Source organism: Agelaius tricolor, unplaced genomic scaffold, assembly GCF_023055355.1.
Source record: "Agelaius tricolor isolate 1412-34295 unplaced genomic scaffold, bAgeTri1.0.p SCAF_12, whole genome shotgun sequence".
Taxonomy (NCBI): Eukaryota; Metazoa; Chordata; class Aves; order Passeriformes; family Icteridae; genus Agelaius; species Agelaius tricolor.
In genome coordinates, this window is record NW_027269272.1 from 10,978,274 (window position 1) to 10,999,488 (window position 21,215).

Here is a 21,215-nt window from a genome sequence, read left to right on the forward strand (position 1 = left end):
ACTTTAATCACTGTGTGGTTGGACGTGTAACTTTGAACATTACCCTGAAATGCTGACAAACTTGGCTCCTTGTGACCTTATTGAAAAGAATAACCTCAGGAGAGCCCTGAAGTGCTTAGGCTTGTCACTGTAGAAATCATATTTGCTGTATTCTTTCTGTCCTTTAGACCTTTGAAATCTTTTCAGGATGAACCTCTGTGAATATGCAATTCTGTTTTTCTGGGAAAGAAGTTTGTGTCATGTAACTGCTCTAGGACAGAACGTACCCTCCACAAGGATGGGGATTTCCATGTAAGCACATGATGTGTTCTTGGACTTGTGACGTGGGAGAGCCTAATTCTTTCTGAATAGGTGATCACAGTAATCCTCACACCCACTCATGTTTTAAAAGTGGCATTTTGTGTAAATTTCTTTTTTTGTCCCCTTCAGTGGGATCACTCACATTTCCTGGGTAGTTAGTAAAAGGATGTGGAAGTATCTCCTGCTTCTCTTTTCCAGTTTGCTGCACTTTACTGTCTAATTCTCAGCTGAAGCTGGGTGGGGGATGCAGTACCCATCACCCAGCCCTTTCTTCACTGCAAATTGTTTCAATTAGTTTGATAGTTCAGCTGTCTAATAGTGCTGTCTGTCCTGCTAAATGCTGCACAGCTGCAAGTTACCTTCTGAGGGCCTGTTCCTTGTGATGACTGGGTTCAGAGTGGGTTGGGAAAACTGAAATACTGGTGTTATAGGCTTGCTTATACATGGCAAAGGCTTAGGAAGGGCTCTGACTCAGGTTCTTAAATTGGCTAGTATGGATGTGCTTTCCTTCTGAGCTGCAATTTGTTTTATTAAAGTAGGTCATGTGGGTTCTTTATTTCAATGGACTGGTGGGCTTTTTCCCTCTGTCATTTTGAAATGTAGACTTCAGGATTCACAGTGGCATTTCTGTGCTTGTCTGTCATGCAGCTCTGCATGAAACAGAGCAAGAGCAGGTGTCAAACTGGCCTCTTCAGAAAAGTTATCTACTGAATTTAGCAGGTGACTGTTTTTATCACAGACTATAAATGGTTACTTTACTTGAAGACAATAAAAATCTCAAGAGGTATGAACAAAATTGAGGTAGATTATAGTTTTTCAGCTTCTAGTAACCTCAACATTAAAAGAACCCTAAACACAAAAACATAAAAAATGAAGTTTTTAAATATCTAATTCAAATACAGTAGAATTGCTTTTTGAAGAGTAGCAGATCTACAGGCCAAATGTTGCTGTTCACTATGTGGGTGGTAGAATCAAGGCTGGGGTGGCAATGCACCCTCCCTGACGCCACCTCCAGGAAGGGGAGCACTGCAGCCGTGGCTGCTGCTCCCAAGGGGCCTCTGATGGCCAGGGCATCCCTGAGACATCCCCTGCAAGAACTGCTCCAGCTCCCACCCAAACCTGTGTACAGTTCTTTGCATCCTCTCATTTGATCACTTCTCATCTCTTTTTGTTTGCTTTGAATCTGGCTTATATGATTTTAATTTGTTGTATTCTAGTTTTTAGAAAGATAAAGATATTGAGCAACCACCCCCAATGTTAAAAACATGCATCATGCTCATGCAGAGGGAGATTTTTACCTAAGGCTGTATGTTGTTCTCATTTGGGTGTATTTAATACCCGTTTTTTTAAAAGCTGAAAAAAAAAGAAGAATGGACAAGTGCTTTTCTGATTTATTCAGTGAAGTGATGGTTTCCTTTTATGTGTAGCAGTAGAAATAACTGTGGTACCTAGACAATATTGCAGTAAATGCCCCTGTGAACTTACACGAGGAGAGGAAAGTCCTGAACTTCTGTCTCCCCATCCTCCTGCTCACTTTTGCAGGTACTGAAAGCAGCCAGAGTGAGCACTGATAGAGGCTTGCACACTGGGAATTATGCTGGGCACTCAGGGTATCATTTATCTTTATTGTGATACTAAGAATCTTATGTTTAGCCTTTTATCTCTTGAATGACTTGTGGAACCCGAGTAGCTCTGTCACTGAGGGAAGACCTGGACCTTGCTCTGTCTTGTTTTGGTCAGAACCATGCATCAGATTTGTCATTGAGAAGCAGAGTTTGAGATGCTCCAGGGATGGCAGGCAAATATTTAATAGGTCAAAAAAATCCATAGCTCATTTGTGAACATTTTAGGAAGGCAAAGAGGACACACATTATAACATAAATTTATTTCTGAATAAATTGCAACATTAAGAACAACTGTACAGAGAAACTGCATCACACTGTTACAACTCTGTCATGATATTTGTGCTTTGTAAACATTTATTCTATCACAACAAAAAATTGTATACTGACAACTAACTGTATTTGGTTTAAAAATAAATACACTTTCCCATTTATTAACTCAAAGCACTTTATAATTCTTGGTGCTTTTCATTAGCTCTCAGCCTCAGAAATGCTGAGCATTTGGAGTTGCCACTCATGTTAGTGGGAGTTAGAGATGCTCAGCAGTTCTTAGGGGCTGGCCCAGTGACTCCAGTTATGTTCAGTGTTTGCAATTAATTCACTTTTATTTTGACTGTAAAGCGACCTCTCCTGTTCTGTTTATACTGCAGAGTAGATTGAGAATTACTCATGATATTTAATGTTCCTCATTAGATTTTGATTCACTAACAATTTGTATTTTGTAACAAATGAGTGATGCAATCATGCAAGTTTTGTAATGGTTTTAAAGATAAAACTGAGAATATGGCTCTTTTTCATAAATTATTTAAAACTACTTCAAAATTTTCAAAAATATTTAGTGCAAAAGGATAGTTTTTTTTTTTTCAAGAAATATTACAGAAGCATATACTGTTATATGGAAAATAAAACTTCTCTTAAATACTTTTTTGGGAAAAGCAGGCAGGTATTCTATTCCACCATTTAAGTAAGAGAGATGAAAAGTATTTTCAAAAAAACAAATTGCAAAAGAGCTGTGATGTTGTAAGTCATGTTTACCTTTAAATTCACACCCAGTCTCTTTGGCAGAGTTGAGAGAATGTATTACTAAGTGCATGATATCAACAGATCATCTCAACAGGACAATAGCAGAGTATATCTTATCAAACAATTATAGAAATGTTATAGGAATGTGAACTCTCACATATAGTCCAAACAGTTATCTTCAAAATGAACACATATGTTTGCTGAAATTTTAACAAACATTTTGCTTTTTTCTAAGTTACAAAAATTAACCTTGAGAATTTTAGGACAAGATGGTGCTCTTTTAAGATATGCATTTCTTCACCTCATTGACAATTTATTCAATTACACTAAATTAAAATAGTTATTTTTTCACTGCTTGTAATTGATATGTAAAATGTTACATAGTGCTTTCAACAGAAGCACTTTAGGTAACAGCTGTACTATCATGATTCCCTTTTGCCAGGCAGGGACACTGAGGCACAGAGGTGAAATGACTCGCCCAAGGTCGCGGGGCTGGGGCAGGACAGGGCTTGAGAACTGCTGCCCTGGCTCACAGAGCTGTGTGCAGGAATCTGCCAGGTGTAGCTTTACTGAACTGCACTGCTTCCCAGGGAAAAGGAACCAGTCTTTTAAGGATAGTAACAAGGAGACTGGATTTTATTTCTTTGGGAAGGTTGCAGGAGTCAGGAATAGCTATGGAAGAGAAATAAACACATGGGAAGAAACTAAAATGTGTTTTCAGCAGCTTTTTATTGTGTTGTCTAACTGCAAAGGTGCTAAGTGTTCAAAAGCTTTTACCCCTTAGCAGATTATGGGGATTTCAGAAACCCATAAATATTATCTAGTGACAAGGGTGCCTCCAGGCATTCTGAAACACACTCTGCTTCTAACAGTTAAACTGTACAAATATCAGTGTGGTTTTAAAACTGAATGGTAGGCTACTATCCCATTTTACCTGACTGATTTAATTAAATTGATGAAAATTGAATATATTAGATAATTAAGCCTTTACTGTGTAGTTCATTAATTCAGGAGGCTAAAAATCCATCCCCTCATAGTACAGTGCATCCTACAGCACAACATGTCAAGAGTCCCTCGTGACACAGAATGACACAATAAATTCGGATCCACTTTGCTCCTGGGTCGGTTGTGGCACGGACTTGTGCTCTTCCTGTAGAGTTTGTACATTTTGCACATTTTATTCAGTGATGTTCAGAAATCAGAGCATTACACAAACCACTGCTTATTTAAACTGGAATAAAACAGGAGAGCTGAGCCAGGAGCTGTGTTAGCCCAGCTCAAGCAGCCAGTCAAACAGGCTGGGTGTGCTCTCTCTGCCCTCCTCGCTGAGCTTGCAGTACTGCACCACGGCTTGGAAGATATCCCCCACCTTCCAGGACTTGCGCTGCACCAACTGCACCACGTCTAGAAACTAAATAAGAACAACACCATGAAATACACTTGGGATTTGGTGAACATTTTCTACGGTTTTGTGGAATGCATAGACACAAACTCTTGTTAGCTCACCCTTTGTAAATGTACAGCTGTATGAGGGAGTGGACACCATTCAGTGCACAGCAACATCAACCTTCTTGCTATTTATAAAAACTTAATTTTTCTAGTTCCATAGCTCTCCAAAGACTGATGGGCTCTCATGACATTTTCTAAATTAACTGCTTCTGTCAATTATTTATTTATTGCAATGAAAGTAAAAACAGACAAAGTCAGTTCGATAAAGATCGCTATTTGCCATGTTATCAACAACTCATTGTCAAAATAATGGAAGTGTGATTATCCATCTTGAAAATTTTTTTCTTCATTACCACTAGCTATATTTTACTTTATGTTGAATTTTCTGTACTTCCGTATATACATATATATATGCTGTAGTATTTTAAATATTCAAATAGCACTGGTGAGAGGGAACTCTGTGTAAAATTTTGTCACATGAAGACATTTATCACAGGTGTGTTTTAAACACAGACAGTATCTGTATTTGACTTTTTTTAAAAATTTCCCAAGAAACCAGAGGTTAAATATATGTTCTTAAGCAGCTGTAAAAAAAATCCTGAGTTTTGTCCACTTGGTACTTAACAAAGGGCTTCACAGGGTCATCCATCTGGTCCCTTTTTCTTCTGAAGCACATAAATGAAAATCAAAACTTTTCAATTCTTTGAATTTCACAATAATTAGTTTGCTCCTTCTGTTTTTACTTTTAGAGCACAAAAGAAAAGATTGTGTCTCTAGTTAGTGTAGCTGTTTGCTATTTACATACTGCAGCCTAAACTTTTAATATGTATTTTAATGATATTTAATAGGCACGTGATTTCCAAGAATGCTGTTGTAGGCAGGATGTGCTTCATTATTCTCTAGTGTATTTTTGCAATTGAATTAACTGTTTGCCAAAGCACATGGGTAAAGCTGACAGCTGTTTCTTTAATTAGATGCAATTTGGACTGTTGCTGTTGAATGCATTTTAAATTATGTTTATGATTCCCAAACGCATGTAGTCAAGAAAATCAAACAATATCTCTGCTACTCCAAATGATCTTCCCATAAGAGACCAAAATACTGATTTGTAATACTTTTTTCATTAATTGACTTAAATACTAACATGTTGTTAAGTCTTAAAGCTTAAGCTTTCTTGCTGATCTTGGAAATGGGTCTTTTTTTTGGTCTTTCCTGAATTGCTGTGGTTGGTATTTGGTGGGGTCTACAAAGGAGCCCCAGCTGATAATTCAGAAATAGAAAGAGTTTGCATTTCTTGTGGCTATTTTGGACTTCAGTGTTGCTCCTGGCTCTGGCTTGGGCTAACACCTCAGGAGGTTTCTCAGTCATCTGTCTCTCCACTCTCTCTGGAAAGAGACTTCTGCTTTTAAAAGCTGTACCCTCAGCTGGAGCAGTTTTTGAACAGCCAGGCACAAGCCCAGACCGACCTGAGGCTGCTGTAGTTGGTGTTACAGGCCAGGCAGAACCAGCATAAGGAATGAAATTCTTATGTCCAAACAATGTCTCACATTAGTAGAGCCAAGTAGGCAAACACTGTACATGGGATGTCTACACAAAAATGTTTTTTATTTTTATTTTTTTAAACCTTTGCACTTAAACTCCATGTAAGCCACGTGCAGCCTTTCAAATGCAGCCACATAAAGGACTCTGTTAATTCTGCCTTGGGAATTAGTATCTAATGTATCATTGATATGAAAAGGTGAACAGATTCATCAAAGTATCAATCTGGACATTGGACAAAGTATCATGGTGACATTTCCTTATGCTATAGACAATCTGCTACATATTTCACATCCTTTAAGTTCTGACACACCTGTCCTCTCATTCCTTTCTCTCATAAATAGTAGTGTTGCCATCTTGCAGTAATGAAGATGTTTTTGCATCTGCTTTTAAGCTCAATAACTTCAATAAATCATAGCTCTTATGGTTATGTAGACATTAATAGTATGCCCAATTCTGTAAACATTACCTTTTCAATTCTGTTTTCCTGAGATTTCTTAAAATAGATAGTTGGAATTCCAAGTTCGGAAGCAGCAATCCACTGCAGGGTGGCTCGCAGTTCCACATCAGGGCACTCTGGCTCCAGATCAAAGTTGATCACCAGGAGGTCCTTTTGACAGTTGGCTGTTCCCACTGAAAGCTCAGAAGTACTTTCTGGAAAAATAATCCCACTAGTTACTGTGCAATTGCTTGTGTTATCTTCAAACTGTATGTTTTAATTGATATAGTTCAACTTACCCTCAGTGTTTTCTGTCTGTTCTTTAAGGAAAACCTTTTCTTCTACTAATTCACTTAGAAACAAACAACAACAAAGCTTATTAGTCATACTTAGGAACAGTCTACAACATTGCTTCATGATGAATAAACTTCTCCCTCAATGCAAGACCTAGAAAACTGCAAGAAAAAGGTTACATAGGATGAAACAATAAAATGGTGAATATATTTAATTATTTAATCTGTGAATCAGGAAAAACTGAATTGCAGCATTTTTCTGTAGCAGGATGAAGTACTTGTATTAGTTATGTCATGTGTTACATTTCATCAGGATCTGTGCATCTTTACAGTTCACAAAATGACAAGCAAATGACATTATGGTAAGACACAGCAAGTCTCATAACCTGGGTGGAAATGCTGAATTTCCAATGTCTGTGTTTTACTGTGACAATTTTCTGATGTCACTGACTTCAGAAGTTCCCATGTTCAGTATGTGATGTCCAGTCTGTAGGTTTGTGCAGTGGGTGTGCCCTGGCTGCATAATGACATTCACCAGCTGGCAGGTTGTACCAGGATCTTTAGGCAGGATGTACTCACACATCTCTTGATAACTGAACTGCGTGTTCAGTAGAAACATTCCCAGAAACAATAGGTAAAATTACTGTGGGCCAAATTATTATTGTTATCATTATTGGAAAGAAGGCTATTGGGTTTTTTAAAGATTATTTTTAATTGACCCTTATTTGCTTGACTTTCCTTGGTATTACACTAGAGTTTTGATAATATCTGAAGTTATTCAGAGAAGAAGGTTTGATGACAGAAAAGTGATACCACAGAGAACTGTGTTTTAGACAGGGTGGTTGATGGATCTGTGTTCTCAAGAGATCCACCTGACTGGGTTTTCCTGTAATTTTTCACTGTCTGGTGCCCTCACTCTGCACAGACACCTGCATGTGCTTTTTTCTGAAACCATGGGCAGGCACAGCAGCAGGTGCAAAGCAGGGCTTGGCACGGTTTCGGCGGCGTAAATGATTTGCTGTTAAAATTGGACTAAACATCAAGTCTCACTTCAGTGACTACTTACTTAATCATAGGAGAAGATGGCACGTTCTCCTGATAAATTTCCAGGTCCATAATGCCAAGACTGCTAGTTGTACTGCTGTTGCCATTGCTGACAAAGCAAAAGTTTAAGTATTAGTGCCAAGCTGTGCTGAACATGTCTCCATACATCTTCTAAAAATTTATTTCTGTACAAAGCAAAGTGGGGAGGAGCTCTGTTCCATAAAATCAATTGTGCTCAGCAAGTGGTTCCCTGAATAAAGCACACTAGTCTGCTTAAAGTAATGAGGCTTTTATTAAAATAGTTCTAGATCAAGCATGTATCAGGTGCATCAAGTGATGCTGTAAATTGCAGGAAAAAAAGTGGACTGTCTTCTTATGAATGGCTTATGCAATGAACACTTGGCCTCAAAAAAAAACTGAGTCTGCCTGAATCCTTGAAAAGAAGGATTAGCAGGTACAGAGATGTCCTGAGAGAAACCTGCAAAGATTCAGCTCCCTCTGAACATGGGGAGTTCAGGAGCAAGGCACTGGCTGCCCATCACGTACTTACCTGTAGGGTGAGTCCACACTGGTAACCAGCAGCAGTTTCAGTGGATTACATCATACCCCAAATACTATTTGGGGTCTGATGGAACCCACAGGTACAGAGATGGCCCCTCATGTTTCTGACTACTCTGAAAGACTGAGATTTTAATCAAAGCCAATTGCTCATTGGGACCACAAATACACAGAAGTATTCTCTTTGGCTTCTTCACAAGGATGAAGTAGCACACTTGAGGATATTCGGAAAAAATATTACCAGTTCACTTTATAGCATCATTATAAATGTGACAGTGAATGTTTATGCAGATACTGTGATAGTCTCATGGACAGGTTGTGAATTTGCTGGCTGCAAGTCAATTACCATGAACAAATTCTGTGTGGCAAGTCATGGTGCACCACTTAATTTTTACTGAAAAAGCAACTAATAGTATTTTCCCCTACATTAGAGGGATTGATCAGACAGTCCCTTTCCCCATCAGTGTGTTGAGACAATCTGAGACATTGTCAGCATGCCATGCATTCAGACTTGCTGTAGCAATTTCTGTTCCAGTGCAGAGCTGAAAGGCACAATACTTCAGCTCTCTCAGACCAAGGACTTTGTTAAAGGTTGATACTGTAATAACAGGATGAATGTTCAGCTGCACTGACAGCCATGTTTTGTTCAGTAATTTCAGCCAGCCAACTGTGCTCTCTGACAGAGACTCTTTCTTTTCCCTGCTTCATTACCATAATGTCTTCCCTCCTTGTCATCTTAATACTCAAGAGAAAGATGTAATTACTTGATAATATTTTAAAGCATAGTCTAAGAGCATGTGAAGGAAAAACCTTACTCAATTTGATGCTATGAAAGGGCTGAAGTCAAACTACCACCACTCTATATAAACTCCAAGGGCTAAATAACATTTTCAAACATTTGTCCTGACTTGAACTGGAACAAAATTAGGTCATAGTAGTAGGAGGTCTTGAATTTACATCTACTCAGGGAAAAGTTGGTCATCCTCTATTAGTTGGCACCCCTGTGCCAGTCTAATCAGATCAGGGCTCAATCTTTGTTCTCAGTGCAGGGATTTCTGCTGGGAATGGCAGTCTTGTCAATCTTGGCTAAGGGGGTGCCAAAATCAACATTAAGAAAACAACAGCAAATAAATTAAAAGAAAAACTATAGCAATTAACTTGTCCAATGGCCTTTTTTGCTGTAGGACTGAGAGACTTTAGTGCTGCCAGGAGGTTTTTTCTTTGTCTGAATCGAGCTACTCACCAACAGCAAAAAGACCTGGCTGAGAATCAGAACATGGGTAATTTTTTCCCCTTATTAAAAAATAAAGAAATAAATTCAGCCATTAGACATTCTTTACAGTATTCTGAGTAAACCTCGAGCTGTTGCCTCTCACTGCTGATGCAGGGTAGGCCTGGTGGGCAGAGCACAGAGTGCAGTGGGAAGAGACAACGTGGGTACCTCAGGGAGCGCTCGCTGAGCTGCAGGTAGCTGCTGGTGTCATCAGGATTGTCCTCATCGTTGGCCAGCTGGGACCAGCTGCCAGTGCTCTCTTCACTGCTGCTGAGATGGGCTGGAAATTCTTCAGCTGTTTTGGTCTCTCCTATGATTTCAGCATCCGATCTGCTATGAGGGCTGCTGCTGGCAGGGTGATAGGGAAGGCACATTGATATTGTAATACAGGCAAACAAACTGGTGCCACCAATCTTCAGGCAATGCTGCTCATTAAAGTCAACCAAGCTGCAGAATTATAGACATGCAAAAGATTGGACAAGCTTATAATTTATACATAGAGTCCAGCAGAACACTTGGCCTGAGATGCTCCTAAAAAAGGACTTTCTTATGACTGCTATAAATAAACACAAACCCTAGATTTTAAATATGCATAGCTTGTAAAGAAAGATTTAGCATGTATAAAAAACCTGATCACTGTAAAGGTTTATTGCTCAATGCGCTTCAGTCAATCAGTGATTGAAATATGTGGTATATGTTACTGCAGAATGACAGAATTTCTTGGAAATATATATTGCTGCTAAATCCCTGTTGTGCAATGGGTGGATAAAGTTCTTGACAGGGTTTTCTACTTTATTAAAATTGTAGATCTGAAAGTGAAAGTAGGAAAGTATTGTGAGTTGTGAATCCGTAATGACTCTGAGTCTGCCGTGTCCTTAGGATCTTCACTGCTTAGGCTGGGGAAGGACAAAATATTGCAATAGTCAGAAACCTGACTGAAGATGGAGCCCAGACTGAGTTTAGAAAGTACAGGGTTAAGGGAAAAAGGCTTTAATTCTGCACACTTGACATATGTCACACATGTGTGTATGCAATATATATGTACACATGCTCCCAACAAACACAGAAACAAAAAAGAAACTATATTTTTGCTCAGTTTTTACAGCTAAGCTGGGCTTTTGATTAAAAGAAAAATAATCAATCCCTCCAATAATTATATCACTGTAGTGCCAGAATAACAAGTAAAGCAAAACTGTAGTTTTGTTATGGATAGTCTGCATTTGCAATTTAGGGATTAAAGCGATGTTATGTGATGTTCTGTACTGATAACCCTCTGCAGGATCCCTCTAGAGAAGTTCTTGCCTTCAGACCTTTATCTGTAGTTGTGGTTAAGGCATCTGCCTTCAGGTAAAGCAGAAGATCACACCAGAAATCTACTGCTCCTGAGTAATCACCTTGATTAGGCATATACTGAGACAGTAACATTGTGGATATCTCTTTCTGCCAGCCCTCACTCTCAGAGGTTGCTGCATTAACGCTGGATGACAGAGATGCAGCCTGAGCAGGACTTGCCTGCCTAGGGCTCTGCTCCCCCTGGCAGTCAGCTCTGCCAACCCCTGTGCCTGCCAAGCCTTGGGCCCAGGACTGTGCCCCTGCCCTCTCTGACACGCGGGCACTGAGCAGCCACAGGGCAGGGCTGTTACTCAGCTTCTTAGCACAGGACAGGCAGCTCCTGATACCTGGTCCAAAACACAAGAGATTTGTGTGGGTCATGTTTCTTGGCATTTTGGGTTTTGTTTGATTTGTTATGCAATTACATCTCACACCAGTGATGCTTTGAACTGACAGTTCCCCACTTGTGAACAGTCACTTGGAACAGTTTCTGTGCAACTGTGGCTCTATTGCACTGCCTACATACAAGAAACTGATTTTTTTCATTGCTGAAGGTCTTAAAGGCTTTTTTTCCCCCTAATTGACTCTATGTCTGCTTGATATTTTGCCTGGAGTCCTATGTGCCTGTATCTGAACTAGCAAGTAATTTCATGCAGTAGGAGTGGATCAGAGCAATTTCTACTGATGCTTTTATAGCTACATTTATATTTATTTTTAGGTTTTCACTTCAGCCTAGACTTAGTCCAGACAGCCATGCCAGAAATAGTTCAGATCTGTGTGAAGAACCACTGGAGGCTTTGCCTTCCCAGCAAGGATAGGAGCACATCTGGAGAGCACTTGGGCAGCTTCTATTTGAGATTGCTTTGGAAGAACTCTGCATTTCATGCTGCAAATGAGGCCAATGGACAGAAATGGAGGCAAGCTGAACCAGAACTGCACAGCATTGCTGAGCCAAGCTGCTCAGGCAGATGTAGCCTCTGCTTAGCAATTCTGCCCTACCAATCCTATTGCTTTAACCATGCCATAGCCATGTTGGGAACTCTGCTGCAAAGGCAGAGGAAAAGATGAAAGGGCTTGTAAACTGCAAAAATAACTTGATTTTCAAGCAGTCAAGGTTCCAAATAGGTGGATTTCTAAATTTATCTTACTAAAAGCAGGTTGCATTTTAAGGAGGAGGAAGGTTAGTGCAGGAGAGTCAGTAGGAAAGACTAGTGACACCATGGTAATTATCCACCCAATTGCTGCCATACACAGGCAAGTGCTTACAATCTATCTACTTTCTCACTTCAAGCAGAGCTTTGCCAAATGCTGCAACACAGCACTGCCTAGAATAAAATGAGCTACAAAATGGTTTCTAACACCAGGACCTGCACTTTTTCTGCCACTCTGAGATAATGAGGTGCTGTAGTGCTCCAAGACTGGCAGTTTAGAGACCGCTAAAGTAACAGATACAATGAAGTACTGTGATAAAGAGACAAGGCCCTGAGAGAGAGCATTCCCTTCACCTCAGAGCACCCACAGCAATACTCTGCATTTGCACTGCACTCTCATGATGGCTCACATTTTACCTTAACAAAAGGAAGCTGCAGACTTCCTTACAAAAGGAGTACAGCTGTAAGGAGAGGGTGGTAAGCTGTGATGTAAACTCCATGAAATGACATTAAAATAAAATGCTCTCTTCCCTATCTAAATTCTACCAGAGAAGTCTTGAACTAAGAGGTGAGAGCTACTTTTATTCTTAGTAAAAATTCTTTAGTGAAGGAAAACTTCTTGTAGCTCCAGGCTGTAAACACAAAGTTAAACCTCAAGCTCTCAGAAGTCAGGTCTTGTTTCCAGGTACACAAAACGTTACTTGCAGCAAGCATAGCAGAGAACTACAGGTCACATCCTGCTTTCTTCTATTATATACTAGCACTGTTTTTTATTTATCTATTTTTTAGTTCAGATATCAGCCTGTGCTAAATAAAGGTTTAAACTTGGTCCATCTTTCCTGCCTTATGGGAAACATAAATGTCTGTAGAGAGAGAACTTGTCTGTGCAGTATAAGATTTAAATTTTAATACCATAATGTCATAGTCAATATAAGTTTTCTCCAGAAAGTATCACTGTGACACAAGAATAGGTGATTTTATCCTAAAAGAAGCCTGTAGTCAAAACTTTTCCGCTTATTTCTTTAAAAGTACCACTCTTATCTTCTTCCTTTATCAAAATAACTTTTACTGGAAAAATAAACCAAAGACCAAAGCAATGTGCTGATTTGCTGTTTTGTCACTTACCTACTTACTGGGGAACTGGAAACCATGTGTTTCCCATCCAAAGCTTCTGGAGGCTTTTCTTTGCTTTGATGCCCCTTTCCAGATGGGCCACATGAAGTTAAGGACTCTGAGTCTTTATCTGGCTCATCTCGTTGATCAGTTTCTATCTGAATTAAAGGCACTTCCCTGAGCTGTCCTGCAGGGAGGCTTCCAGGGCTCTTCACGTGCTCTTTTTTCTCATCCAAATTTACTTCCTCCGTTTTGGGTTTGGGCTGTATCTGGGTTGTGCTCTGGGGATGTTTGCTTTCCAGCACGTCTTCTCGGCTTGTATAATCAAAGGAATCCTGCTGGATGACAATTAGACTTTTACCACTTTCAACAATATTTGCAGCCAGTCTTTTTGCATACTGTTCCACATGTGGAGGAGAATCACTGTAAAACTGGTCTGCCTCTGTAGCCTCTGCCTCATCTGCAATGATTTTGTTCTTGCGCATCAGGGACTCGATGGAGCTGGCCCAGGTCTCGTGGATCAGCATGTCTGTGATCTGGTCAGTCTTGCCTCTCTGGTACAGGCACGAGTCAGACTTGCAGAGCCCTGCAGAAGCCACGGTACTGACAGGCTGGACACTTAAGGAATCTTGGTGGTGGTGGGCAAACCCATCCAAGGAATTTGCTTTAATTGGGACGTTCACTGTCAGCCTGGAGCCTGAGGATCGACTGTCGGGCATTGACGACTGCCTGAAGCAGAAAGGTGACCGCAGAGAGGGTGCCAGCAAACTGCCACACCAGTCCTTTGAGTTCCGGGAGCATGATGCATTGTCTTTATTTTCCTTTTCGATTTCTCTTAGCATATACCTATAAAACTCTTCTGTTATACTTTCTGTGCTGGACTGTTTGGATGGGCAGCTTGGTCTTACATTAAGATGGCCATTTTTCTTGGCTACCTGTTGCAAGGCAGAAGTTAAGATATTGTTTGCATTTTTTCCTGCGTAATAATCCAGTAATAAGTCAAAACCTCTTCCTTCATTTTCCATCTGGTTCACCATAAATCTTGAAAATTCATCTGTAATGCTTTCACAACTAGACTGCTTTGAGACAGAACTTGTCTGGCTCAGAGAGTGACCAAAGCTGTTCATGAGGCCTAGGGTATTGAAAGAGGCTTTGGCATCTGAGTCCTCCTCTGGTATGCTCTCACAGCTTGAGGCCTTGGCTCGGCTCCACCTTTCACAGTGCAGTCTGTTCCTGGGGTGGTTTGGACCTTGCCAGATGCTATCAACCATGGAGAGTTCAGTGAGGTTCATGATCTTGGCAGCCACTTCATTCGCAAAGAGATTGACTGAATCTGGTGTGTCCTCAAGGTTTATAGATTCATCTACTACCCGATTCATCAATTTTTCCTTTAGCTCAGGATGCTCATCCGTTTTTCTTTTGATCTCACTAAGCCGAGGCGCCCTGTGCTTACGAACTACAGAACCATTGGTATGGGTTTCCTTCTTCCTTTTCATGGTTCTGCATGATAAACTCTGGGTCACCAGATATTCGTTGCCTCTCTTCCATGCACAGAACCAGGGTTGCTTGCCATTTGAATTTTCTAGACAAATGGCAGCTATTTCTGTTGCCATAGAGACAACTGTTTCTGCCAATTCTTCTGCAAAGTCTGTTATACAATATTTGTCCCTTGAATTTTTCACCTGTAGCACAGGCTGAGAAGGAAGCAACACATGGTTTCCTAACAAAGACAAGCTAAGTTGAACATCATTATTTAGCACAGAATCACACTTAATCTTGGCTTGGTTCTCTGTATTTATGGTGGCACTGGAAGACAGCTGTTCTTGAACACCGTGCCTGCATTCACTGTTTGCAAGGGTATTTTCTCTGTCTGAAAATGATCTGTAGTCTTTCTTCTGATGATGATTGTTACTCTGATTTGGGGATTTGTAACAGTCTCGCGTGGTTCTTTTCAGGTATCTCTTCTTGGGAGATGTTTTTGCACCAAGTATGTTATGCCCTGTATCTCCATTTGGTTCTGAATTCAGCGTGGAACCTTCATTGCTATTTACATCTTTGATATCACTCTCGCAAGTGCTTGTGACCTTTTCAAGATCTTTACTAGTACTGGTGCTGTAGGATGTACCAAATGGCTTAGCAGCAGAGTGATCAAGGGGGCTGCGTGAAGTTTCACATGCTGTTACCAGTGTTGGCCATCCTTCTGCTCTTGTTACTTTCTCTGCTTTTGTGCCTTCAGAAAAGAGAGGAGAACACTCTTCAAGTTGCCTTATGTCATTCATTTTCTTGCAAGTGAAATATATTATATTAAAAAGCAACTCGTTTGCAGTCTCTGTGAAAATGTCTTGTGTACTTGAGCCATCCTCTGAATGGACTTGTAGCTGTCTCTTCTTCCTAACCTCTTCCATAGAATGTCGCAGAATAATATTGGATAAGTTTTGTGCAAGTTCGTCCCTGATTACTCCATCAGCACGTGGAACACGTGGTCTTGCTGCTGTTTCAACAATTTTCCTGTTCATGGATTCCATAAAATGCCCTACATTTTTGTATGTGTTGGGTTTTGTCAGAATTACGGATGCCTCTTTGAGAAGAGCCTCTGCAATGCTCTCATTCAGCTTCTCCATGCTGCTTCCTACAGCTAAGCTGCAATGCAGAGTGATGGCTGCAGAGGCCTGAGCAGCGGACAGAAGTCCACTGGAAGTTGCAGGGTACTTGTCCTCCTTTGTTTCCCCCAGGCCACAGATGGCTACAGCACTTGCCACCTGAGTCATGCCACAGAGTGCAGATGGGAAGGAGTATTCCGTGCCAGCACAGTCAAGGAGCTGTGAGGGTGCTGCGTGCACCTCTTCATCAGCAGCCACTCCACTTCTCGCGTCTGTGGCTTCCTGCTCCCGGCGGAACTTTTCTGCAGCCTGGGGACTGGAAATGGTTCCAATGACAGTGGCTGCACAAGCCAGAGCCACTTCCAGTGCACTTTGGGCATGTCCATTTGAGTGCTCTTCCTCAAAGTAATCTGAAACTTCAGCAGAGCTTTCTGCCTCAGCCCAGTGGCTCAGGCTGGGGAAGGCAGACCCTGGCCAGTCAGGTACATTCTCAGAGCTGTCTGGGCTTTGCACTATGACAATCTTTGGGAGTTCATTCCATGATCGGGAAGCAGATGCATCTTCTGACTTACAGGAGCTTCCCACAGAGATGCTGACTGCAGCCTCCTCACTGAAACTGGGTCGAGACTGTGACAGTCTAATGAATGCATCCTGCAGAACAGATTCTGCTAAATTTGTGGCATACTGGCCTGTGGTCGCCTGCTTATTCTGGGAGGGAGGATCACTTTTCCTGATCCCTGCACGATCTTCCCCGTCTGCCTTGCTGCTGTGTTTCGCTGTGGGGTCACCCTGAGGCTCCAACTCCTCTTTTGCCATTTTGGTTACAGATACATCTTCTAACATAAGTGCTGAGTTTTCAACCCCACTAGTCAAATTAGTAGTACTAAATGATGAAGTACCTTTTTCAGCTAATTCCTTCTGCCACAGTATTTCCTGATCTGACTTATCTTCAGGTTGTGAGATGCCATCTTCAGCCACAACATTCACAGTTTCAGAGATCTGAGCAGCTGCATTATCTTTGTTAATGCAGTTCCCTTCAAGAATGAATGGCAGCCTGGCTTTTCTATAATGAATGTTTTCAAATCCCTTTCCTTTATTTTTTTTGACATCTGAAGATGCTTCTGAAACATTTAATTTTTCATGACCTGTTGAGAAAAATTAAAAATTAGTTTTTGGAGAGTAACTTGTGACTTCTAAGAGAAAAGAACTGTACAACTTTGTAGTCCATTACTGCTCTGTAAAAGTACTGCACAGCCATGAACCTTGTCTTTGAACAAAACTTAAAAAATATGAATGGCTGTCCATTTTCTAAATTACATATGCATGAATTAACATCAAGTGCAATTTCTGTGAGCACTGCTATAGCTGTTTTGCAGTATGAGCAACAGCATAATTATGCTCAGTCCCCCTGCTTTTACCAGCTTTATATTCATCAGCCTCGTTGTCATCCTCGAGGTGTTCGGAGGCCGTGAGGAAATCTTCTTCTATTGAGGACACAGAGCAGTTTGTGTCATCCTCAGGCTTTAGGACACGAGTTTCTGTCTGCAGCTGCCTCTCCTGAACGAGCTCAAGTCCAATCAGAAACTTGTTTATTTCAAAAATGATGCAGCTTGCGCTGTTCCTCCTGTCCCCCCTTGCACACTGAACCAAGCAGACATCTGCCAGCCAAGGACACTAGAGGGGAAAAGAATCTCAGTTATTCAATTAAAAAATAACACTTATTTTAAGCTTCCCTCTCTATAAATATCTCAGGAATGTTCTGTTGCAAGGATGCCATACGATTTGTCATTTCAATGTTAGTAACAGCGTGCAGTTACACGTATGCCAAAATAAGATTCCTTGGACTGACAGCTTTCACTATACAAGTGTTTTAGTAGAGAACCCAGCTGTATCACAGGGGATTGTTTGTTTTCAATCAACTTGTTGTTTTAATGACAGATAATTATTTGATGTTAGTCATCTGACATCCTGTTATTAATGGCCTCACACTACCTGTATTACCTCTCTGGAGGGAGAGGGAATTGTTTGTGGGCATGAATTCCTTTTCAGGGTCACTTCTGTTGCAATGCTTGTTTGAAGACAGCCCTGTAAATACTGGCTGATAAGACTGTGAAGAGCAGGTCACCTTTAGATGTTCCAACAGACCATTTTTAAAGAGTGTTTTATTTTGCTTCTTTGCTGCTCTCCCTCTTTATCCAAAGCCCCATTATTTCAGGCCAATACAACCTACTACTGGAAATGGGGATTCAGTGCACAATGTGCTCAGCCTTCATATAAAACTGCCTTCTCAAGAGAAGCTGTACAATTAAGTTGAATGCTGGACAGAAACTGAGAGGAAGGAACTCTTGTTATCCTCATTTTACTGATATGAAAACAGTTGGACATTTATACAACAGAGCTGAGTCAATGTCTCTGCATGGGACCATGCTTGTTGTATGGATGTATCCTGAACCAGAGCCAAGCTTTGCAGCTTGTGATGCTTTGAATTCAGGCTCCCAGGAAAGAGCCAGCTTGGGTGGCACCAAATTTGGACAGGATTGAGGCAGAAGTTTTAGGCTGTGCAATTATGCCCTGGACCCCCTGGGCATTTGCACAGTAGCTAACATAGGAAGGTGACCCCATCCTGGACCTTTTGTCTTTGACTGTGAATGCAAACCAATCATCTACTAATAAAGAGAGTGGGATGAGTGTTATGCTAAATTAACATGTTTATTAGCTTGCTCTTCCTTTCCACCTCAAAAACGTGTCTGAAAAGAAAACTAGATAACTTAGTGTGTTAAAACAGAAAAGATAAATTAGATAGCTGCTATGAAATTGAATCAGGCTTGAGCATGCACTGTATTGTGAAAAATGCTATGAAAAAGAGATGCAGCTTTAGATCAGACATTCCCCTGCTTTTTCCCCAGCCCAAATGTTGTGGGGTTGTACTTGTGAAAACGGCTTGAGGGGGAGTAGCATAAAAATCCTTTTAAAAAGCTCTGCCAGTCACCTTACAAATGAATTTCTCTGAAAGCCAAGCAATAGGATGACTGTGGCATATTTGGCCAATAAATCTCATCCAGTCTCAATGCAAAGCTTTATTTGACAGAAATTTATTTAGTTCCTGTTTGTCTCTTGACTCCGCTCTCTGTGAGAGGCCTACACTCAGTGTCTGTAGGCTTGTGGAGACGGGGTGACTTGGTATTTCAGTTACCTTGTTTGGGTCTCAGACCACCCCTGTGTGGATTGCAACATCTTGGGATGTGGGGCTCCATTGCTCCCACCAGAGCCTGTGCCTCTATTTGTTAAGCATTTCTAAACTCAGCCATTAGTCATGAGTGGCAAGAAAGCTCAATAACCAGGTAATTGCTCTCTTTAATGATCAGCTTATTGGTAAACTATAAAATTCAGTGATCTTTGCAATACAGCTGTCACAGGGTCTGCTTCAGGAAGGCTTTTGTACACAAGGTAATTTCGGTGAAAGAAAGTTCCCTTATTTTCTTATCTGCGGCAGACAAACCTGGCAATACCTGTTCACATTTTAAATTGGTGAGAGAGTTTCGTACTCCAGGGTAACACTGCAGTTATAATGAAGCTGAGAGGTGAAGATGGATTGGGAATGAAAGTGGTAAGTGGCAAGGCCACTGGAAAGGCAGTGCCCTGGCCCAGCTCTATGCACAGAAGTGTTACTTCTTTCCCTCTCTGCTGCCCTTCTGCTATTCTTGAAATCTGGCCTTATAAATCAGTCATCTCTGCCACCAGTTCCTGTCTCCCCTTGAAGGATCAAGTGCTAATGTGGCTTAAAGCATTAGCAGCTGCAACCCAGATCTGCAGGATCCAGGGGGAATAGCAGGATCTCTCAGCTCTCTTTGTGTACATGGTGTGTGTCCCCCTGCTGTGCACCACACTTAAATCTGTCTGACAGAGGCTGTTTGTTTGTTGTATGTTCGCAAACTTCCACTCATCTCAAACTGATCTCAGGTCTTTGCTTTCAGGTTTCTTTTTCCCATTTTCCAAATTCCACCCTTCACAGATGTGATGTGATCTTAAAGCTGAGTTTGGCTCCTACCTGGGGAACCTCATAATCGGCCTGGAGGTTTCCTGCTGTCAACCCACTGAGCAGGACAATTTCATTTTCCTTCGGTGGCTGTACGTTCATCGAACTGATCAGTTTGGGGAGACTGGGTGAGACACTGATCAGCTTCTGTAGAATGAAACAGAGAGCTTGCTTTCAGGTAATGAGGTCTGAGTTGCACAGTTATAAATATTAAAATGAAATATCACTTAGAGGAATCCTTTTAGAAAGCTCACTTGGAAGTATTGCTTCAAGTAGATGAAGAATAGAACTGGCAGCATTAAAATGCACATTCTTTCTTTTGAGACACCAGACAAGACAAGGATGATAGTATAAACTTTTGCTCAAGTGTCCAGCAGGACAATCTGCCATCCCTCACATTGTCACACGCTAAACAGCTTGATTGGATTGGTGCATCTAAATACTTCCTGTTCCATGTGAGTTCCTTAGACTGTGAAAGCAGAGTCTCTCTCATGGTCTGAAACACAAAAGCTTCAGTATGGTAACGAGGAGAGGGCAAATCTTCCTGTTTTCCTCCAGGCATATGACTAGCAAGAAACCAGAGGAAGTTACTTGGAAATTGCCAACCAAATTGATGCAATGCTAAATGTGGAACAGCAAAAATACTGGAGATACATGAAATGAGCCTTTCTTTGCTATTACACTGCATACCTTCATGTCCTTCCATTTGTAATGATACAGTCACTCCCTATGTGTTATGTATTAGAGGCAAAAGCAGGAACAGTCACAACATCAGTAATGCTATACAGGAGCTCTGTATTGCCCCCAGCACGAGCAGGAGACATTTGTGCTCCTTTGTGTACGAAGGGCAGGGTAAAAAGGCAATACCTGCTCTGAGGGTGCAGTTCTCTCTGCCAAGGACCTTGGTGTCCTTGTTCTGTGAGCAGAGAACCAAGGCTGACCCCTTAGAGCAGGAGCAGAGTAAACACCACCTCCATTTTCTGCACCACCATGGCCCATGTGTTAGTGCAGAATATGTGGCAAAGCCCTTCAGGGAGTGCAGATTTGGGCACCCAGCCATCTGCTTTAGTTACTAACCAAGGCAACAATACTTCATTTTTTTTTCCTTTTCATCCTCAAAATATTAAGCTTGCAGTACTGTTATTTCTCCTTGGATTGAATTAGATATAAGAAAACATTCTGGCTTAGAAAAGTGAAATCAATATTGGGAAACATTTCACTTTTCAGGGGAATGATCTTCCGATGAGACTAAGTATTTTTATGTGACATAACTGAATTCAGTGCTTCAATTCAGACTGATGTTTCACTGTAGCATAAAAAACTTCTCATTGTTTATTTTTTTCTTTAAAATTATAACCTTTCTGTTATCACAAACCCTTCCTGAAGTATCTCTGTTTTTCTGCCTAAATTGCCACATTTTATCAGATTTCTTAGGTAGGAAAT

The 21,215-nt window shown here is 41.0% G+C and overlaps 1 protein-coding gene across 10 annotated transcripts in view; it reads right to left on the reverse strand.

Annotated features, from left to right (window-relative positions):
- Nucleotides 1-2,166: 2,166 nt before the first annotated feature.
- Nucleotides 2,167-21,215, reverse strand: part of SPHKAP (SPHK1 interactor, AKAP domain containing) — a 64,479-nt gene continuing 45,430 nt past the window's right edge. For 8 of the 10 annotated variants that reach the window (XM_071437559.1, XM_071437562.1, XM_071437561.1 and 5 more), the window contains 8 exons: nucleotides 19,785-19,919; nucleotides 17,155-17,410; nucleotides 13,149-16,881; nucleotides 9,709-9,888; nucleotides 7,732-7,818; nucleotides 6,672-6,724; nucleotides 6,403-6,587; nucleotides 2,167-4,356 (listed from right to left, as the gene is read on the reverse strand). In XM_071437559.1, coding sequence (XP_071293660.1) covers nucleotides 4,213-4,356; nucleotides 6,403-6,587; nucleotides 6,672-6,724; nucleotides 7,732-7,818; nucleotides 9,709-9,888; nucleotides 13,149-16,881; nucleotides 17,155-17,410; nucleotides 19,785-19,919 — 4,773 coding nt within the window. In that variant the 3' untranslated portion in view covers nucleotides 2,167-4,212. The remainder of the gene's footprint in view (nucleotides 4,357-6,402; nucleotides 6,588-6,671; nucleotides 6,725-7,731; nucleotides 7,819-9,708; nucleotides 9,889-13,148; nucleotides 16,882-17,154; nucleotides 17,411-19,784; nucleotides 19,920-21,215) is intronic. The other 2 variants (XM_071437560.1, XM_071437569.1) reach the window with 2 other exon arrangements.